Source organism: Mytilus trossulus, chromosome 9 (genome assembly GCF_036588685.1).
Source record: "Mytilus trossulus isolate FHL-02 chromosome 9, PNRI_Mtr1.1.1.hap1, whole genome shotgun sequence".
Taxonomy (NCBI): domain Eukaryota; kingdom Metazoa; phylum Mollusca; class Bivalvia; order Mytilida; family Mytilidae; genus Mytilus; species Mytilus trossulus.
This window is the reverse complement of record NC_086381.1, coordinates 19,674,421-19,698,382: the sequence shown is the minus strand read 5'-3', so window position 1 is coordinate 19,698,382 and position 23,962 is coordinate 19,674,421. Positions and strand designations below refer to the sequence as shown.

The 23,962-nt window shown below is 30.3% G+C and overlaps 1 protein-coding gene across 4 annotated transcripts in view; it reads right to left on the bottom strand.

Moving 5' to 3' along the window:
- LOC134685268 (ephrin-A4-like) overlaps nt 1–23,962 on the bottom strand; it is a 128,147-nt gene that overhangs the window by 5,554 nt on the left and 98,631 nt on the right. For all 4 annotated transcript variants that reach the window (XM_063544862.1, XM_063544864.1, XM_063544860.1 and 1 more), the window contains exons 2-3: nt 1,742–1,862; nt 860–1,034 (exon numbers count right to left, since the gene is read on the bottom strand). In XM_063544862.1, the coding sequence (XP_063400932.1) occupies nt 860–1,034; nt 1,742–1,862 (296 nt within the window). The remainder of the gene's footprint in view (nt 1–859; nt 1,035–1,741; nt 1,863–23,962) is intronic.

Below are 23,962 nucleotides of genomic sequence, written 5' to 3'. Positions count from 1 at the left end.
AGTACATTTTGTATGAAAAGAGGAAGCACCTCATTCTAATTTTGTGCACACTATATATAAAATGTTCAATATCTCCCCGCCGGTATAGATTGCTTTAACCTTTTTTGGCACATCTTTTCAGAATTTTTGTATTTTCAAGTCTTTAACTTTGTGTTTCATTTGACATTTCAACTGTTTCAATTCAAGCACAAATCATGACTCTTGTTTAAACACAATCTGATTGTGGTGTACAACATGTGTCTGAGTTTAGTGTGACATCCTCTTTCACTGAACTAGTTTACATTTTTGTTTAAGGGCCAGTTGAAGCCCAACTCGTTATGAGGGATTTTCTCCTTGTCTTGAGAACCATAGGTAGCCTTTGGTTGTTTTCTGCTCTTTGGTTAGGTTGATGTCTCTGACACATTCTCCATTTACATTCTCAATTTCATTACTTGTTTTATGATAATACTTCATACAATGTTTTGTTGCTTTTGAATATCATAGGATTATAAAGGACATACAGAGTTAAGAGTGAATTAAGCAATTTAACCAATAAAACCAGACAAACCTATACTAATTTATGTACTTGTACTAAGTATCACTTACTAGCATTTAAGTTCCCAATGTCAAACTTCTCTTTGTGTTTACATCAACTTATTAAATTGTGTGTATGTGGTTTGTGGTGTACAAGTTTATGTAGGTGAAGTTACATTCTTGACCTTAATTGTAGAGCTATATTATATTGTCCTTATTTTTATTTGTAATGGTATTTATGCTATAACAGCGAAAAGTGCTCAGCTTGAAAAAAATGGACAATGTAGGCTTTAAATATTTACCAAATACAAGACATCATCTTTTTTTAGCTACTTATAATACTTACTTATCATATAATATGTATTTCCACTAGAAAAATCTGGTGTATTTGGAAATCCTTGAAAAGAATCTATCCAAATTGTAAAGAAAACATCACTTTTGGTAGGATTACTACAGTTTATAATCATTAATGATTTAGATGGGTCAAACACAGTACACTGCTCATACTCAGCTTTACTGACCTGTAATAGAAAAATATATATGGTTAGTCAACTACAAAATCTCAAATATCATTCTGTTTATTTTCGTATCTTTGCAGATGGGTTTTATATGGTAAAGTCTATCTTAGTCCACTTCAGGGCATTAAATTTGAATTAATGAGATTAAATCATAGTTATTTCTTCAGTACAATGCCAAGTGTTTGAACAACAGTTGTCTTTCTTCCTTTACTATAAATTTCAAGAGTTGTCTTTCTTCCTTTCCTGTTACTTTCAAGAGTTGTCTTTCTTCCTTTCCTGTCACTTTCAAGAGTTGTCTTTCTTCCTTTACTGTTACTTTCAAGAGTTGTCTTTTTTCCTTTACTATATTGTTCAACAATTACCTCCCTTCCTTCATATTATTAGACTCTTTTATTTATTAACACCTTGTTATGCTACTATTGGAGTGTGTGCAAAACTCCTTAAGATCTTGTTTTTTTAACTAGATTTGTATCTATTATTGATTTGGACATTGGTAAACTATTTATCTAAATGTCTTGTTGGTCCTCCTCTTTGACTGCCTGTATGTTTGTTTTGTGTGCATAATTTTTCATGAGTTCGTTTGTTTTCTCTTGATTTTATGATGAAATAAGATATAATTTAACTATTTCCTGACTTCATATAAAGACTACAAAATTTAAAAAAGAATGGATTTGTTAGGTTTGAGCCTACACGGAATTAAATATACTTACTAAATATATCACATAATATTCCCATGTAGAATTATCTGACGTAGGTGGGTAGTATGGACAATATACATCTATGCTGTCAAATAAATTCACTGTAATTTTATTGTCTGACGTTGTAGAAAATCTGCAAGTAGAAAGATATAAGGTCATAAGTAAAAATGTCAAAAGAATGAACCTCAAATATTGAAATTGTGGTACTACTAAGACTTGACAACAATTTTTTGGGATAACTTTTATGTACTTTAAGATGACACACTGCATCTCACTCCTTTACGAATTCATATGATACCCGAAAATGATTCATATGGTCAATGGGGGAAATACCCTTTTTTTATTACTTTTATCCATATATGGTAAATGCCAAATGTTGTCCTGAAATTCTTATTACTATTTGTCCTACTACATGTATAATATATTCCCCCGCATTAAGTTGTGCCAAAAATCACAATTAGACTAAATTTCTTCTAAAATCAATGTTTTGAGGTTACCGATTGAATTCATTAGTCAGTTTTAGTTATGAATGGTGTCTTCCTGTTCAAGGGGAGATAATGAAATAATATGTTGACAGTTGTAAAGTTTATTCATTTGACCAAATAGTTGTAATATATATGTATGCCATTTCCTTGGTATTGTAATTTTATATTAAAATTCCAGTGAATAATTTATAAAAGTTATACAGCTGTCTAAGTGAAAATAATGAAATATGAATATTAATTTATACCTGTACAGGAAGTAACATATTTCAATGTCAAAAATAAAATTTTACGAATATTTTCATACATGTACAAACTTAATTATTTTAAAATTTCTTGACTTCCTTATCTAAACATTGCATGTCTTTAGATTTGATTAGTTTTAATTCATTTAGTTTCCTATTTGTCTTTTCAAATTAATTGAGCTCCATGTGATAATTAAATCCCGGGAGAAATTCACATTTCCTCCGGAATTTCAAACAACATTATCTTCTTATCCCGTAATAATATGCCACTTCAAGCCAATTTCTTCAAATCAAAAGTAAGCAAACAATTTTTTACTGGAAATTTGCCCTGAGTCTTCAGCCATGAATCTAACGGAAAGAGCAATTAATCATTTTTTGACAATTTAGACGGATGGTCATTAAAAGGCATTTGGAGAACGTAACATCTTATTAATTTTTTCCACGTTTTAGGTCTTGTGCAATCAGCACGGAACAAAGAAAAAGACTGTTTGTTTACACAATTCGCATAATAATGTTTCTTTCTCATTAATCTTCTTGCTCAAATTAATCCATCAAGAGTAGGGATGTTGTGTACCTTTTTTGACCTGCATGAAATGAGGGATAAAATAAGAGGTATGCTTTGAAGCTCATGAAAATTAGCCTGTCACACGCTGAAGGAACGAGTAGACGAGTTCTGAATAACAAATGAGGATTGTGTCTTCTTATCTAATCAACTAATAGGTCAAACTTATTTCATTTCAGGAATTCTCTTTTAAATTCTGTCTTTAAATTTCCTTTGTACATGAGGATCTAATAATTTGATTGATTAAAATGCGAATGATAACTTGTCACGAAAGTCACAAATGCATGCATGTAATTATCGGTCACATCTCACGAATAAAATGGACATTCTGCATCAATCTGTCTGTACAATTACAGTTTAAAATGCTATTATGAATTTCATTAGTTTGGACTTTTTGCCTAAATCGTAACAAAAGCCAGATATAATGTGAGTTATAATCCACAATTATTGTTATAATTCTTTACAATGGTCTCTCCTAATATGGAGCACTTCTATGTAATGGTAGCATGACATTTTGAGTGACATGTCCTTAGCAGATAGCCTATTGAAGTTGACTTAAAACAAGGGATGTAATCAAACCAGTCATGTACATTATAATTAAGAATTTCAAATCTGACAACAAAATTAGTCGCATTGACAATAATAATCCAACCAAACATCTGGGTGAAGTCAGTTTAACTAAATGGTTCACTTTACAAATCTTCTCAAATACGTCTTTTTATATCTTTTTACTGACTGATATAAGACTTATAAATCCTTTTTTCATATGAAAAATTATATTTGTTATTATCTTTATTTTTTAGCTTTCCTTAGATATGTTAGAGAAAAATGATAAACACAACAGTTTTATTTCTGCGCTAAATTATTCAATACAAAATTCATTCCAACAAATCGGTCAAATTTAAAAAGCCTTGAAATATCGACTTATCAAACATCTAAAAACTTTCAGAATAGAATACTATCATACTTATCATCTCTTAAGGCTGTCTACATGCATTCAAGTTTACAAAATGTAATATTCTTTTACAGTGGTTAATTTTGTATCATATCAAAATATTGTTGACCTCAAAATCTCTCGAATAAAGACTTGACAGGTTTTTAAACTTTATCTTAAGTATCTATAAAAATATAAAAAATCATAGGACAAAACAGACATTTTTTTGAAAACAAATAAATTATTTAAGAGAATGAACCCCAAAAGATCCTCAAAATTATAGAGTTTAAAAAGAATGACGTTAATTTCACAAAATTTTGTAAACCTTCACTTTTCAACTGTTGATAAGTATCAATTGGAAAGGTTATAGTCATTAAAACAGACTAATTTAAGTCCGTTCTTCACTTCAAATCATTGCAATAATATGATTTTAATCTCCTTTCATTTTCTAGGGACATTAACTGAAATTTATTTTAAACTATTGTTGACCCTATTAAACAGTGTTAAACTACTGCTATTGAAATGGTAAAAATTGCTTTCAAAATATTGATATAATAATAATTTATGACTTAAAAATTCATATTAAATTCAACAACATGCACACATAATCCCCTGAAGAAATATTTATATAAAATCTATAAATGATTTGTCTCTATTAAGCTAAACTGTACACATTCTGGTTGACAATTGTTACAACGTTTTAAAACAGGTGGGAACAAATTCATTCACAAATCATTTATCAACTTTTGAATATTTTCTCACGTTAAAGAATTTATCTTTTCTTTCTCAAATATTGCATCATTCTGCATTTAAAAAATAAAAATTGACAAAAGTTGTCTCCCTGTATGGCAGAATTGTATATTTTGACCGTTTCCATAACAAAATGTCAGATAGCAACAGCATACTTTTGCCTGATAGTGACATAGATTCTTTTACTTCAGTTTCATTTATAATCAACATTGAATTAATATAAAGTCAATTTCACTGACGCTGCAATAGAAGTGGAATCAATATTTCTTCACGGATTATATATAAATTTACATATGCTCCGACACCTTGTCAGTCAAATGCTGCGGCAGAAATTTATTTTTTCTTATGTGACTGATTTCACTAATAGATCTGTCTGTTAAACTTCCAATGAAATGTACATATATCTATATTCAGTTCTGAGCTTGACAAATATCTCCGAGGAACTGACCCAGGGTATGTTTGTTCATCGTAGAACATATACATGTAATCCATCATGTTGGAACCTTTCGGTCAATGTGAATCATGGCTCTCGATTAATCATGTCCTTCTATTAATCTTCTGCATGTGAAAAAGGGGCTAAAAGATCGGAGCGGCTGTTTGATTACAACATAAATTCCGATAAATCTAGAGATGTTCACGTTGACTTTAAATTGATCAAAATATTTTTAAGTGACAGCATCATTAAATCTTTTCAATTGATAATTTAATGCCCAGTGGAAAAAAGTTGACCCCATGGCTCGTTAATCAAAACTGTTAAATCAAATCCTCATGAAGATCTGTAAAAATGTTGCAAGTTTGCATAACCTAATATGCCGCAATGCAAAGGTGGTGAAAATATTATTATATCCAACTTACAAAAAACAGTTGCATTAATCAAACGCAAAAACTTGATTAAATCCTACAAAACTCTTTGTTCTAATGAAATTAATTTTGCCTTCTCATCAAATTTAAATCAATTATTGGGAACTCCAACTGAACAAAAATATAATTAAATTTATCATGTTGGAAAATTTGCAATTGTCATCTTCATAATTAATTCAATAACAGATAAGAAAGGGTCCTTGCTATACAATGGACTCTTGCTGGGACTAAATCTATTTTTAGATCAGACAACTCATTGAAATCAAATCAATCATAAAATTATTTCTTCATCAATTATCAAAATTATAAAAAAGACTATTCAGTGCACATGCAAGATATAATTTTTAATTGAGTTATCTTCCCCTTATCTTTACAATGTTGAGCGAAGATTGTTGTTAATAACCTGCCCCGGTCATCTGGTTACATTGGATAATAACAAAAGTGCAGGTTCCGTTATTGTTAAGATTCTTCCATGGGGAAAAAATGCTGCAAAGAAAGTCCCATTATAAAGCTCAGCAAGTCTTTCATGTAAAGTGATAAATCAATACCACTGAGAACTAATATTTCAATTCTCTAGAAGGCAAAAAAAACTTGGGACATAAACTTTTATCTATAGCATTCACTCATAAGAATGAACCATTACAAATATTAAAACTTTTATGACATCCAGACATCGTAAAATATCATAATCTCAATACCATAAATATATTTTACTGTTAAGAACATTCTTAACCTGTACATCTTAAGTTTGACAGATGTTTTCTAGTCTCCAACCAAATTGAGTATACCAATTAGGCTATTATTTCTTTTCAGAAGAGACATTTCCAAAGTATAATACTGAAATGGTTTCGTTAATTATGAGGCCCACGTTCAAGGCTGTGATCAAAAGAGAACTAATTTACGCTTGCATTAGACCTGGTGACAGGTGTGCATAGGAAGATAATGACCACCTTGATCCTAGGGGCAGGTAATTTTGTAGAGCGCTGGTGAAAACTAACTGGTCTGACACCTTTACCTGTCTAAGCCGACACATGCTTCAGTGAGGTTTTATCTTTAAAGGAGCTGGTCAATGGTTTGAACAACTCCTGCAGTCATTGTTAATTACATGGTCAATTTCACAAACATCATTTCAAAAGCAAAATCGTTAAGTCTTAGCAAAATATCAGTGGAGCAAGATATTAAATTTGTTTTAATGCAAGTTACAATTTTAGGCATCAAACAGATTTATATATCTATTTACAGATAAACGCCTTTGAATGGTTTTCTAGGTCTTGTTTCTCAGACTTGTAATTATGGATTAATAAACCACTAATTGATATGCTTTATCAATGAGTTTTTATGTTTTTATTTATCACATTAGGTTTGTTTTCTTCAAACAAATCTGATATATAGATAAAATATGGGAATCACAACATAAATGATTTCACTATCCATTATAAATAATTGCATTGCTGTCTTCTAAGAGTGAAAATAACTAATTTTACTGTCAACTATTTATCTCCAAATTTGTGAACTGTTTAGACTGTATTGTGCTAGAGAGTTGTGACAGCCTTGACTTATACTCTGGGTTTGCCCTGTTTGACCATGGATATAAACAAATTGTAGAATGATTTGTAGTAAGTATAATATTATCCTCATTTCTTCTATTCCCTTCCACAATCCCTTACCCCAGCCCAGTGTTATGACCATTCTACGACAAAAAAATAATTGAAAACAATACTCACTAAGTGCTCAAAATCTCTTTTGACATTAATCAACAATCAGTCAAGAATAATAATAAGGTCAAATCAAATAAATTCTAGCAAAATCAGCATTTTAAATTTGTTAGGTTAATAAATAATTACTTTCAAAGTATGGTGAACAATTGGTATGCTGTTATATAGTTAGAGTAGACAATAATAGGTTGTTAAATATCTAGAGAATTGTCAGAATGGCTTGCTTCTATCAATCATTAGCAGAGAAAACTTTCATAGCAGATTGTCCAGACATACTCAATATTTAAGCACTTTCTGGAGAGTTTATTAGTGTCAAAAGTGTTATTAACCAAACAAGGAAGCAAGCAACCTCAACTTTGTGTTTTTGGGGAAAAAAATGAAATGATACAAAATGTCCATACATAATGCCAATATTATTACAACCAGTTTACTGAATCGGTGTACCTAATAACTTGTTGGGAACAAATAACAACTGAATTGACGGAGCAGATATATTAGGAAGAACTTTAAATTTAGTAAAAACATATAAATTACGCTCAAAGGCATATATTGGTTACAAAAAAGCAGTTGCTTTGATAAATTTGATCTATATGCATGTTAGAACAGCCCTTGGGTATAAATAACCTAAATTCAACACTATCAAATTACTTTACTTTGAATATATATCCATATGCATGCAAAAGAGCAAAATTGAAACTTTAACTGAAATGCATCACGTCCCAAGTATATCATTTCATAAGAACTTTTTACTCAAATCATCATGTAACCAGGGGAAAATGTGGTCTGATTATTTTCATATTTATGAATGTCATCCATCCAACACTTTGTAGATATATTTGTAACCAATATAGAAAATATAATGGTGACCATTGACTGACAAACACAGAATTATTATACAATGTAACAAATGCTAATATAAAGGGAAGCCAGCTTATTTGGTTTGAAGCATTCTGTTCCCACCCACACATATTTGCACTAGATTCAGAGTTCCCTCCCTGAAGCTATATATATCCATTCAATCTCTGATATAACAGCTCAAATTTCCTTTATGGAACTTTCTCAGTATCGAATCACAATTTAATTTGGTATCAGTTTCAACTGATTCCAATTTAACCAACAAAAAACAAATACATTTCTGTCACAGGGAAATGAGTATTCCCTCTTTATTTAACCCTTAAACTTCTATTTACAAATAAAACCTCATAATTTTATATCGTCTTTTATTAAATCAGCCTTAAGCAACAGTAAATCTTGGGTCCGTCTTTAATTTCCGAGCCAATTTGTACAGTGAACGACCATTAAACCTTATAGTATGGTATTGATCCTATTTTATTGCTTTTTTGTAGCTCTTTTACAATCGTCAATTTCTGACTTAATTTGTATGTATAAGGCGAAAACATGCAATGAAAGTTCATCTGAAAATCTTTCGTTTAGCATTAACTTGCATACTGCTTCTTTCTGGTTGTAGTGGCATGATTACATGGATGAAACCTCCAATAATCCACGGTGATAGATTGTACCAATATCAATACAGGAGACAAATTAGATCTCGCTAATCTTTCAATTTTCTTTGATTTCTGCCCTTTAACCATTATCTATGTATACGGAATTGATTTTTTTGTTTCAATTTGGGGTTTATTGGTAAATAAAGTTAACCTTCTGTTAACGTAGATTGATTTTTGCTGCATAAAATGTAAAGATGGACTTTCAATTTATGTCACAATGAATTTGGGTTAGTCTTTTATGAGAAAATATAGTTATTAAAAGTTCCTAACAAGATGATGAATGGCTTATGACTGTGCAACAACCTTGCACCGGCTTCTAGTAAAAACATGTAATAGCTGAAAACCTAATGAAACCCTAATAAAAAGTAGATGCTAGATTCAGAATTTACATGTTTTCAATAAATGTCTTTAAAGGAATTACTTTAATGTAGAAAAATGTTCTAAAGTCATCAATGAAAACATTATCAAATTATTTATTAAGCTAACAATCAATTTCTCTTTTAAACACATTGATTTTTTGATTGAAAATATGCAAATTTTAATCTATAAATGCATGAAGTCATAGCTTAACAAATAATGGCATGCTTTCGTGTTCAGTTGTTCACCAGCTAGTAACAAGGTTTTGCACAAAAAACAATATTTGATAAGAATATAAAAAGTTTTAAAAATGCATGTGGTCCTTGTAATTTAACAACATGCCAATGCAAGGAATAATAGGACAATGGCTCATTTTCAAAGCTAAAAAAATATCACTATACAATCAATTTCAGTTAAAAGATTTGGTGTGAAAGGGCCCTGAAGGAATCTGCAATTTCTTATAAAAGATTTCAAATTAGAGAATTTCAACTCTCTGGGACTCTGACTACACTTGAAATATCTCAACGTAATGCCATTTGGAAAACAAATTTGTAATACTCAGTTACACCGCCTACTGTTTTTCTCACTGATTGGTTAGGACAATAAAACAAAACATAAATCTCCATTGTCAAGAAAAGTAGATTTCTATTCATTCAAAAGAAAATAGTTTGAAAATAAATGAGATCGAGAGAATTCGTAGATTTTCTGAAAAGGTTTTTATTTGATAAATTAAGACGGAGATGAACACAGTTATAGTGTAAGCCAGAATGTGACTTCCTCTTTTTAATTTTCTTACTAAACTATAACAATCCTGAAGGTTTAGATCTCGGTTATTGAGAAAAATGTGTCAGAACAAACATGATGTGGTGACTTTTATGTTATTGAGAATTTCTGATTGGAATTGGAGATGATATTGGTTTACTCTGATAGAATGACAGACCATCTCTCACATAACTGTATAGGTTCTTGTTAAGTATAACATACAGACAATTAACGCAAAATCTGCCGGAAAATTCTTAGATTCAAAGAATTCAGTATAGTTTTGCAGTTGCTAATCCCTCATTTCAATTTATTTTCAAATATGTCTCAAAAGGAATTTTTGTCATCGCATGTAGTGAATGTGTAACCCTTTATTCAGTTTTAAATTTCTAATGAAAAATATCAGACAATTAAGGCAACATCTGCATGCAGATTCAAAGAAGTCAGTTTACTTATAAAGTTGCTTTGTCTGTTATTTTTAAAAGTTTCCACTGGAATGTCATTGCAGTCATTGTGTACTTATATGAACCTCCAGTTTTTAAAGATCATGCATACAATATTACATGCCAGAAACTACCATTGCTTTCTAATCACAAGTCAAGTATCTCAAAGTTCCTGATGATTAAATTATTAATAATAGAAGAAATCAAACAAGTGCGCATAAAATATTAAATTAAAATGAGAACAATTGCATCATGATCAAATTGTATGGTTCAATGGGAAATTACAACACAGTTGTTTGGTTTCAGTGGAACTGTTTTGCTCTCTGTGAACTTGTAACTCGATTGCACTGTCACTCCAACTGTATGGCAATGGGGGTTTAGTTGTAATTCGCCCCCCCCCCCCCAAAAAAAAATAATAATCTAATATTTGCTTTAGTATTGACAAATCTGTCTGATGCAATACTGGACAAGAAGGTTGAAATCAGCCAAAAAGGTTTCTACGATTATAATTTAAGATCTAACACATCTTCGATTTGATTACAGTCAATTTTTGTCATCAAATCAAGCTACTGTACTTTCATTTTCATAAAAGACTTTACTTCATATTATGGTATTATAGAATTTATTTTTGCAGCAAATTTGCAAGACCAAATTTATTAAGCTACAAAGTGTAGATTCTCATTTTTCATTATGACATACTGAGAATTAATACTGGGAAACTTAATCACCTTACTCATACTTTCTATAATCAATTTCAATAATGTTCATATGAGAATTAATAATTGATTTTCACCACCAGCAGAATCTCATAAACCTGCAGTAAATATTAAAAGTCATAAGTGGTCAAGACGAACTGGTCATAATTTATAAATTTCAGTTACAATTAACAGAAATCAATTCCAAAATATGTCAATAAATGGTCAAGAAATAGCTGTTGATGTCCACAATACAAGCTGATTATTGCAGCAAATATTCTGAAAATTAACAGCAACATGTAACCATCATAAAGTTATGGACATTTAATAATCACCCAGATTTATGGACATATTAAACTGATCCTCAGATTTATTACAGATTTTTCAAAAACCAGCGGTTCTACCAGCAAATACAATATGTCAAAGAACATTGGTCACCAAAGGGTCAAACTAGTTAATTCCAGGGTTAAAACAAAGTGATTTAATTTATTGGAATCAAAGAAATGGTAAAATAAATAATTGTTCCCATACTGGACACTGGTCATTCCAATTATTTTAGCTTTACCCAAGTGGTAGTTGCAAATGAGCTTCAATATCCCTTTCTGGTTTATTCATGATTGACCTGTGAGATGGTGGGGCTATTAGACTGACCAATTCAAGATGACTTTAAGTGATAAATGACCAGTCCAGCATCTGAATCCATGCTATGAATGACCATCAAACAGACCACTAAGATAACAGTCTGAAAATTAATATTGAGACTGGCAATGAAAAAATCTAATTAGGTCTTTATCTTGTCATGACCACTGGTCAAGAGTGGACAAATAATGTTAGAGCCAGATAAGATGATAACGGGTTATCTAAATTCTGTACACACAGGCATGTGGAGTTATAATTTGTTGATGAAAGACAGATGACACAATAATTAAGACTATAATTTGCCAGATATACTTTGTTACACTGCAAAACTCAATTAGAAAGGAACACACTGATGTAGACTCAGACCAATGTTCATTTCAGTTGTGTTTTATACCATCTGTCTATAATTTATTGCCCAGATAGTGGCCAATAAGTAAAAAATATATCTAACCATGGACAAAACTAATCAAAGTGTAAGTCTTTAATGAGACATCTGTCACCATGAAACATCTCATAGAAACTGACCTGACTGGAACTTGTACAAGATTTTCAGTCAGCTAGCAGACACATAAATACAGTCAAAACACCTGTAACTTCTCTAATTTACACCTATCTGGTAAATTCCAAGCTCATCTGAGTAAATAGATGTCTGTCTATGATGTATTTTTTGTCTTTTGGTCAAATATCATCAGGCCCTCAGAACTTTATTACATGAAAAGAGTTACAATTTTAATAATGAAGTAATGAAGTAGACAAGAAGAGAACTGATGCACTGAAACAGCACAAGACAGTCTTGCTTTGACAATGATATTACAGCCATTTAGCAATGAAATATTGGTTTGATTTTTCTTTAAAAAACACAAAAAAAAGAAAGATTATTCAGAGACCTGGTAATTGTCTGAGAAAACATTATGTTAACTCTTAGTAGAAAAAATCAGTAGAAATGTCCATTGACGAAGACATTTCCATATCTGTATGAATATGAAACACAAAATCATTTTACAGAATGTGAATATTAATGGTTTTCTTGTCCTTTACGGATGATTATACAATACTATCTCCAGCTAACAAATGGATTTCAAAGATCTAAGAGAAGGAAAAAAAACATCTTTATACAATTGATTATCTAGAAAGGATATAATCACCGTCAAGACATCATGTCACAGAAAAAAATTCAAATAAAGAGGCGCATAATGTGAAAATGGCATTAATGACAGATAGGAGATCTTAGCAAAGTAATGAATTCTTTATCTTCTATGTGATAAAGCTACTCTGCTATTGTGATGCAGGAACTCGTACATAGATAAACATGACCTACAGATAAATGAAAATTTTCATTAACGGAAAAAAAACATTATTTGGTCTCCTTTGGTTGAGACATGTCTTTTAAATCTCTATGGATTGTTCAAAGGTGAAGAAAAACGAGCTTTAAAAGCAACAGTAATTTCTTATTAGCTGAAATTTTAATGATTATATTTTTCACTCAAGTTGTTAGAGAAACATTAGCTACAATTTTTTTTAAGTCTAATTATAGAATGTCTGGATTATAAGGCATTGTGTGACTGAAGATTATTAACTCCCTACAGATTATAAAACAGATATAATATCCTCACAAATGTCCTTCACTGATGGAAATTTGATAAGCTTCTTAGTGATAAGGATTATAAACAAGAAAAAAAATGTCAAGCCTCATAATGACAGTGAATGTCTTCATTTTTAAATAAAGTCAGCCATTTTAAAATCACCAGATTATAGAAAATTACAAAAAAAAAAGATATTAAAAATATTTTGACTGAAGTTTTGACGGGTCTGTCATATTACACGAAAAAAATAATCTTGAAATATATAGAGCAGGAATAAATGCTGATTGATTTTATCAAACAGATGTATCAGCCGAAGTATCATGCAGCAGCAGTCTCTCTGATAGTTTTGTTAAATTTTCTAACAAGCACAGACCAGGAGGTTACCACTGTTAATACTTATCCATGTTTATTATGCAGTTCTAAAATTGCATGTTTGAATTATATAATGTTTATTACATTCCAGACTAGAACTGTATTGACTAACTTAGTATATTCATTAAAAGTTATTTAAAAGATGAAAACTTTCTACACAAAGTAAACACCTTAACCTAAATTAAATTCCTATCTTTGTTGAATCTTTGAAATTAAAAATGGTGTTAAAAGCAATAACTGCACAAAGGATATACGATTTAGATCAAAATGACATTATATATTCATATGCATTATATGCACTGATAAAAATCATCTTCAAACATTTTCAAATAAAAAAAAAACTCAATTAAATTTTCCCCTATTTATAAATTCTAAAGAAAGATAATTAAGAATCTTATTACTTTCAAAATTATTTTAATTAAAAAATCATCATAAAGTTAAAGTAAAATGATGGCACAATTAATCGATAGCATAGATGTACAAAAAACGATAAAACAGCACAGAAAACGTTAAGATTTGAATCGCTATTCCACACCTTACAATTCTAATACAGATAACTGGACTGAAGGCAATACAAATAATTTCCTTTTCTTGACAACTGATAACATCTTTTCATATTACTTTTTCAACACGCTCAAATAATTTTCATTTCAGGTTATATTCTATGCAGTCATTGGAAAAAGTATCACTTTTCTCGATTTTAATGATTGGAGAGACACCAAACATGGTTGTCGATTACTATTATTTCTGTACTTGCCGCATCTCAATTTTTATCATTGCAAATGTCACATTACATTGTTTAGAACCTGTGGAAAAATTGATGTTTTAACAAACTACTTAAAGCTCTAATAGTTTTCATCAATAAAAGACTACACTAGCTTGATCAAAATACTCCATAGGGAGTTTTACACTTTATAAAAGATTTTTATAAACTATGTGTATTCAATGCAAGCTTGTAAAAGTCAGTTTTTGAGTATCATTGTGAGGGAAATTCTACACATTCACTGTGGTGTAAATAATTCAAGTACACTTCCACAGTTGGAGAAATTTGGAATGGCCGAGTGAAGATCATTATTTACAGATAAAATACTACCCGGCTATGATGTAGTCCACTCTTCAATGATGGTGACCCTTTGACAACCATTGGTCACAAAGGTTTCATTTCTATCCAAAGTAGCATTAAAAGCAACCCTTTCATAGCTACTCAAGGTTTCAAAATCGGAAATTGAATCACAGCGTTCACCAACTACATGCTGGCTTTGCCGAGGTGAGATTTTTATCCCCATATGTCCGTTAAAAAATTAAATTAAATTAAATTGAGCCTAAAAAGCGTCTTACGAATAAACAAATATTCAAAGAGATCTAATTCTTTTTTATCTAGAAATTTAGAGAGAACTGGAAAATTTAATATAATTCATGATTCTTCTGACAAAAATATCATGTTGGTTCTTTTAGAGATAAAAATTAATCTTTGTTAAGCCATGGTCATATAAGAGATCTGTATGACTTTTGTATAATACTGATATTTGTCAGGTTTTGAACTCTGGACGAATTATTCAATAGCTTCTCTTTTATAAGTACTAATCCCTGTCTATGTTAAATTCACTTTGATTTATGGTTCAATCGGCCACCCATATTATTTGATACAATTTTCTCCCATTGTGTGTTAACACCTTTCTTTTGAACAAATGACCGGGTGCTTTGGTTTATTTACAAACTTTATAATACCTTGGAAAATAAATCACATTTTTATTGCCCAAACGTAACTTGGTTCACATTCTTCGATACTTTCATCATTAAAATTCCACCCTTAAATTAAACACTTTGGCCATAGGTTTTATTCGATTTCACAGACCATAAAAAATAGAAAATTTGTATTTCCTCACGATTTCAATCAACTTGGTCAACATTTATTGTTTGCCGATTATTGGAAAAATAATATTAGTACAGAATGAGGCGTATATAACACATATATAACAACATGTGACAAATAATTCATCCTGCATGTACAGTAATACTTTTGTAATGTAGCTCGACATCTGATGTCTGATACAGAGTAATAATTTTCCATTTTGTATTGTAATGCTAATTTTTATCGTATAATGCATTACATTTTCATTTAAAATGCTAATTTGTCTAACAAAAGTACCATACATACTTAACCATAATCCTTTTTATTGTTAGTTTTGCATGTTCCGTACATATGCATCACCTTGTTGTATAGATATTATGAGAAACAAATTGAAAAAACTGACATTAAAAAACAGATACAAGCTACATTGAAAATTGTTTCTTTTTAATGTCAAATTACAAGGTGAAAAGCAAAGACAAAACCATAAACTTACACTTTTATAAGGGTTCAACCAGGGAATCAAATGTAGTGATAATAAAACGATCATCATATTTCCCTAGAAGATCATCTTCTATTTTTGAGACTACTTTTTGTAACCTTGTTCTAATATTGTACATAATGCATGGCATTCCAGGCCATTAAGTGTATGTTATTTCATGCAGTAAAAAAATACAAAAAAATCAACCATACAAAGAAAAGGGGCACTCCCCTGAACTTTATGCACTTCAATAGGGAAAATTTATGTAGCTCATAAGTACATGTATGCATGTATTATCAAAAAGTTTTGTTTGCTGTAAGCCTGTCATTTGTCTCCCCTTGGGATTGTTTTAATGTATAGGTGTTACCAAGGTGGCCTTTTTAATTTGCTCCGGATGTTACTAACGTCATGTTTGTAATATTCTAAACATTTAATATGAATGAAATAAATCATGTCTGCCTGATCTAAACCTAAACTATACTCAATGTTTCACATATATTACTCAAAATATGATATAAAGTCTATATATGTACAATAAAAACCAAACAGTATCATATTATATAGGAAGTATCCAGGTGTCCGATATATTATAGTGACAAGTTGTATCACTAAAAATACTACAATCCTTGACAATTACATGTAAATCTTCTATAATTATGTCAATTTATCTATAAATACCAAATCATATCAAATGTGGAAACGAAGTACAAACATCCATTATAAATGATTTTGGAAAGTACTTTAATGGTCAACCATGTCCATATTTCACAGGAACTACAGGAACTACAGTGTAGCTAACATACATTGTTAATTTGTAGTCTTGTACCTCATTCAACTGATTTATCTTTACATGATGAAATACAAGGATGTTCTTTCCTCCACATTTGTTTTGTAGAATACAGAGTTGTCTTTACCTATATATGAATAAATAAGGGGATGTTTGATAGTCAATTAAGAAGACTTAAAAAAATACCCCCCCTCCTTTTCCAAAAAAAACAAACCAAAAAAACATCTGATTTCTAATTACATGTAATGATTAGTTTGCTATGGTTTACATTGTGATCTTCATTTTATGGGCTTACTAAGGTACGGTACACTTTAAAAACAATGAAATTTTAAGTGCACATTATATATGTCACACATTGGTATCAAAAAGAAAGTGAAACCAAGGTAATTAGAAGCACCTGAATTTGTAGGTTAACCCATCATTAATAATATTCCTAAAGGTGATATTGGCAGTTGTACCAAATAAATTGCTCTTTAGGTTACAAATATGCAATAAGTTCATTCAGACATAAGGTTTTCAATTTCCTAGTAAAATTCAAATGTTAAAATATATTCATTTTATTATACTTTAATTGATAAAAAGCTTTTAATTTAGATAAGGAATAAGAAATTTAAATAGAAATAAAAATGAATTCAATCTTAAAATATTTATTAGTTGAAATCATTAAAAGTCTTTCAGCCATCTAAATTGAAAAGCTGTTTTTATTAATCCCGTAGACAAAACTTGATCTTATGTTGTAAAATGCATTTAAAACAGTTCAAATTAAACAACTTTAATATGTTTTATTATATTGTTAATTTGGATTAAAACTTAAATATTGCCCATTTCGTGGGAAATGGGTTCATTTCAAAATAAAAATTCTTTCCCAAGAATCTGTATTTCAAGTTTAAAAAGTCCGTGTTTTGTCTGAGTTTTAAGTTTCAAGATCCGAAAAAGGTAAAATGTATATGACCTTTCATAATAAATCTCATTTCCCAGTTACTTTCCTCATTCTTGATTAACACCTGGAGTTCCCTTGGTCCCCATCAAACATAAACATGCTGATTGCATTAAAGTGCACTTATGTCCTTTGTGTCAATATATATTTTGCAGTTGTGAATGCACAATCAATTGCAATTAGACTAACTGAATATTCTCCTTTTAAGAAGCATTTTATAAGAACTTCTGTAATCTTTAAACATTCAATTGTTTAAAATAATGAAGCAGAAGATATCAATGGAGGAATCAAATACCATAATTAAGTCAAAGAAACAGACAACACCATGGCCCAAAAATAAAAACAATGAAAACTTTTTTGTCAAAGTTACAATTTACTTTACACAACACAGTAAAAAGGTTGCAGCCATAAAAAAAAACCAAACAGTTTAAGCATTTTGCAACTTCAAATATATTTGGTTGAGATTCACTCAAAAATGTTGACTGAAGAACATTTTACATTGTAGAAACTAAACAATTTTAAAATGTGTGTTATATTATATAATGTAGTAAGTTGTAATAAAAAGTGTGCAAAATACTGCCAACTTTTCTATGCACACGTATTGTTCAATTATGTCATTTCACAAGCATAAAATTCCCAGTAGCTTGCCAACCCAATTAGATATTAAATTTTCAGGAAAAACTTGAGCCAGGTCCCATTGGCAAATGAAATATAATTTCATCCTTTAGATTAGAAAATAATTACAAATCAATTTACTATCATCATTCTATGCATGTCTTGTATGCATTCTTTATTGACGAAGTTTGCCAAAAAACACAAGAAATGTATTTCACAATGAAGTTGTTACAAGCTAAGATATGTCGTAAATAACACTCAGCTAAATTGCAGAAGGACTGCCCTGGAGCAATTCATTTCTAACATTTACGAAGCTAAAAATTCTAAATCAAGTTTCAAATATCATAAGAATTGATTTCTTGTATAAACTGAATGTTTAAAACCAAAGATTAGTGGTCCTTAGTGGTTACATTCTTTGATGGTATTTAGACCTATCATTACAATTGAGCCTTCACATAGAAGGAGACTCATGACACAAATGACAATTTAATACAATCTTATACAAATGTCTGTGCACACAAATTGTACAGATGCATGATATCAATCTTCATGAGTAGTCATGTGATTGACAGTTTTCCAGTGCAAGATGCAATTGTCTTATTGCAATTGCTTTGCAACTTGTTGATCTGGACAGCTGAAGTTTGTACCAGAAACATGTCACGGAAAACTGCTGCCTATTTCATCACTATCTTAAAGTTGTCAACTTCAAATTGCTTTTCCAGTTCTTAAAACAATTTTTCACATTTACTTGAAAGTGTGAAAATCAATGCAGAAGATTTAGTAAAACAAGATTAAACGAAATTCAACAAATGTCATTTGTAGAAAACCAACAATTAAACATGTAGTTTGATAAACCGTATTTTTTAAACACTCTTCAAAATCAGATTACCCTTTATAATTGGAATGTCTTAACCAATCTGGAATAGATTTGTTGACAAGTCCACAGCGAAAAGAAAACCCAGAAAATAAAAATGCAAATATATGACTCAGTCCATACGAAAATAGCCAAAGATCTCCTTCTAATTTTTTTTTTGTAATTGTACTGCTTATTTTTACATTCATTTACTTAAGAATCCTTAAAAATATCTGTTTGTCTAACGATTTACATTATCAAGTTTTCCACTAGGAAGCCGTAGCAATTCTAAAAGCATGAATGACAAAACTGTCCTTATCAGTCAGTGAGATGGTAATGGAAGTCCAGTTAAATGATTTCTCAAAGCACAAATCAATTGACTGCAATGTTATTCCACCACATTTATCTTTTTCTTACCCCCTTTTTTCCAATCAAGCCAATAATTGGTGAGATTTATTTTCTAGAATTGTGATAACCGTTTGTAACGATAGAATCTTGAATAGAATACCATCATATTGGTGTCAACAATGGTAGCTATGCTGTCAAGCCATTGACAAATTGAACAACATTGTACAATGATGCAAGAAATTGTGTTTATTCTTTAAAGTAAAATGTTTGAGACATATACTCTCCTCTATAGGACATTTATGCAGCAACCCAACAGTCAAACAAATGATTTATAATGTAGTTAAGTTGTTTAGGATAGGTCTAATAATATGCCTAAGAGACTATAAATTTGCACTTTGAATCGAAATTGTTTATAAAAAAAAAAAAAAAAAAAAAAATAGAACTAAAGACACTGGTTCGTTTTAGAATTCTGAAGTTCTAATTAGAATTGTTAGTCTCCACTGTAAGTTCAACACCCACAGATAGTTATTTCCCTGATATCTTTTTAATTTGAAGATTAAAAGATTTAGAAGGAGAATTTTCTATTTTAATCAAGGTTAAACTTTAAAATCTTTGAGCATCTTATCTACTCTGAAAAATACAGTTATTTTAACTCATTAATTTAGCAAAACAACATAAGACAGTCAATTTCCCACAGGCAATCTATTGTCATAATTGCCATGGTAACCATTCTGAAAAACACCTGATAAATTTTTCAATAGACCTGAATCTCTTCCAGAGTTAATCAGTGATTTTTTTTATTTCTCAGGTAAACAAACTATATACCTGAAATATCAATTATTTTAATTATAAAATCTGAAGAATACAGAATGCAGCCTCAAGAAAACTTAACACCATTGAAGCATCGCTCAATGACATTTCTAAATATATCAACTAGGATATTTAAGTCAATACAAAAAATTAAAATCCCATTAGTTTGTCCCTAGGAGCCATGACAATAAATGGGGACTTTTGACGAGTTTATTAATTAGCATTGATTATAATAATCTTTCAAATCTAGAGGGCTTTGATGTTGAAAATTCAATTAGACACTCATGCCATTGTATACATTACAAACAATGCTAAGTTATACTAACTGTTGACAAATATTGAGAAATCGACCAAAAATTTCAAGCGTTTTGACTTTTAACACTATTTCTAATGCAGTAAATTTTGTCAAGGTTAAAAAGACACTGATTATTAATAAACAGATGCTCCCTATCTCACAAGTAATCAACTATCAGTATAAATATTCATGTTTGTCAATTCAGTATCATTCAAAACTAAAATCCATTACAAAAATTTATCAGTTTTAATGATCTCGGTATGTGTTTTGTTGTATAGTCCCTATATCCCTATACTGTAATATCTTCCATCACGAACAAAAAGCTGCAGTTTTCACAAACAAAATGGAAATGAGATGGAGCATGCAAAAACATGATTATTAAATGTTATAAAAAAAGATAATATGTTCAAGTATGTCTACAGATATATATCAGTCCCCTTAAGCATGGGGGCTTGACCATTTGAATAGACAAAGTGTTATAGAGAGGACAGCGGTCACTTCAGGTCAAGACATGTACAACACTTAAAAAAGACTTAAAAGAGATAAGTAGCAAACATGTTGATAAATAATAGAATCAAAGGGTTTCACAAATTGTCCGTGATATAAATTATATATTATTAAAATTTATTTTTTTCTTTTCCACCTCTGATTAATGGTACTTCTATCAAAAGAGAATATTCAGAGGCTCAGTGTTAAATCTTATGCCAACTATTTCCTTAGTTGTAAAAATGTTTGATCAATATCGAAAATCAACCCAAAAAAAATCAAGCTTTAAATTGAAGAATAGAAATGTATGATATCTCCATATAGTTTTGGTTTTATCATTGACAAAACTTCATTAGAAAATGGAAGCCTTGAACACATTATACATTCTTGGCAGAACTTTATATATGATGATGTAATTTGACTGTAAAGTCAGTATCCAAAGATCATAAAAGATACCATTAAAATGACAAAACTAACATTTAAACCCCAAGGGACCGTCATAAAACTACTGCATAAAATGTACACTTGAATGTGGTGTTACAGCTGTATAACAGAGAAGAAGAATTCTGTGTGCATATTCTGATAAAGAAAGTGTTATCAAAATGATTCCCATAGTGATAATCATATACAATTATATATAATACCTTGAAAACTAAGATATGATCGACTAAAACCATGATGAAACTGTGTTACAATAGCATGAATATTGTGTTATGATTTATATCATAGATTTTTGTAATTGATAGAATCATGTCCAAGACTGAAAGAGGATGATTTTTTTTTAAATAAAGATTTAAAGGCAAAGATCGGCAACATGTGTTAAGTCTCAGGAAAGGAAAATAAACAATTGTGAACATCCACTTTACTTGTATACTCCGTGAATAACCAGTGGCAGATCCAGAACTTTTCCTTGGGGGGCCCAATGACTGACCTAAGGGGGGGGGGGGGCTCTCAAGTCATGCTTCAATGATTCCCTATATAATCAACCAAATTTTCCCCCCTGGATCCGCCTATGATAACTGACTTTTGTAATCATCTGATTTTATTCAAAATAAATAATCAGGAGTGATCATGCTATTATCCAAGCAATAATACATTTTTTCTCAAGTAAAGATCCTCTAATACAACATAATGGCAATTACTATTTCAATGAAAGCCTGCATGAATAAGACAAGTTTTCATGTAATCAGTTTCACACCTTAAATTTCTACAAGAATTCATTTGCCTTCCAGAAAATTGTTTCAAATCAAAGATAAATAGTATCAAGTTATCAACTGTGAATTATGGCATATTTGCTGCTACATAAAAATAATCAACATTCTATAAAATTTCAACATCACTGCAATGTTTTACTTTTTACATAGGGGTGGGTCTAATCATTAATTTGCTCAGTTATTTCTAATTCTCAATGAAAGATATTTACAAATACTTTATCAAAATCATAACATAAACAAATTTGACAAGATTCTTATCATATTTATCTGAAAATAAATATGATCTGTATTGATAGTGTCATGAGGGGATTAAAACTAAATATTATTGTCTCCCCCTGATAAACCACCAGTGGTATTCAACATCTGTCCAATGTAATCTTCCCTTACATAACTACTTGTGTAACTTTCTTTCTTATCTGAATTTTGATTGGGTGATTCACAAATTTTAAGCCAATAATGTATACTGTTTAATAATTTGTTTTTATCAAGACTGATTATAATTGGTTGTTGACAGATCAGAGGGTACTTGGATTGTTGATAACTGTTTGACCCTTCATTTCAACACCATACTGATAATTTTACAATCTTGCTACTTCTGCAACAGACATTTTAATGTAATCCTATTTATTTTCAAAACAAAATGTCAGTTCTCTGATAAGTCTGAATAGAAAAACATGCTTAAATAGTAGATCATTCGAACAATGATTTCTCCCAGGACAAAGACTAGTAGATAATTGCTTATATACAACTCCTTTTGAGTAACTTTTGATGGACCATTTTCCATTTATATCTGTATCCTGATATTGCTCATTTCCTACTTCCTGTTCCTACGATTCACCATAGTGTTATACAATACAATCCTCCTACTCCTATACAATTATTGATTCCTATGCCATATTAGTAAGTCCATCTGCCTTGTCAAATACAATTACACCGATGATGACCAATGATCTCTCCCTAATGGGATATTAACACCTTATAGCTGTATATTTCTAGGTTCTCTTCTCAGCTGAGAAATTAACAACCTAGATGTTGAACTTTATATGTCCGTCTTATAGGAAGTAAATGATAATGATCCAGAATGGAAATAAATGCAAGTGTAGGGGGGAGATTATACTATACTAAAGTGGGATCTCTTCATGAAGATCCAGTGTTCAATTAGTGAAATTAAAGGCCCATTACCACTTAAAAAATCATACAAGAGCTAGAATAAGTCAGCATACCCATTTCCTCCCCCAAATATTTTTTTTTAAATTTTTTTTTGACTTTGTTAATTAATTCTCCCAAAAGACCAAATTATAGTTCCAGTGAAAATAAATATTTTTTTCTAAACAATTCTTGCATCAATATTCATATGAACATAACCTTTTCTATGAAAACTGAAAAGCAACCTCCTTAAAATAAAATTGACTGAACATTGACATTCCCTCAACTACTGAATTTTTAATCAGATTTCCTTTTGAAGAAACTTAATGAAGCTGGAATGATAGAGCACAGCTGCTATCAATGCCATGTACAGTCTTATATCTACAATTTCTAGACACTTCTAAGCAGCCTCTTAAGCCAGCTGACTACAATAACCAATTAAGACTACCAATACACAAATGACAGATCTATTTACTCCCAAGTGCTTAGCAGAACAATTGAATCTGACAA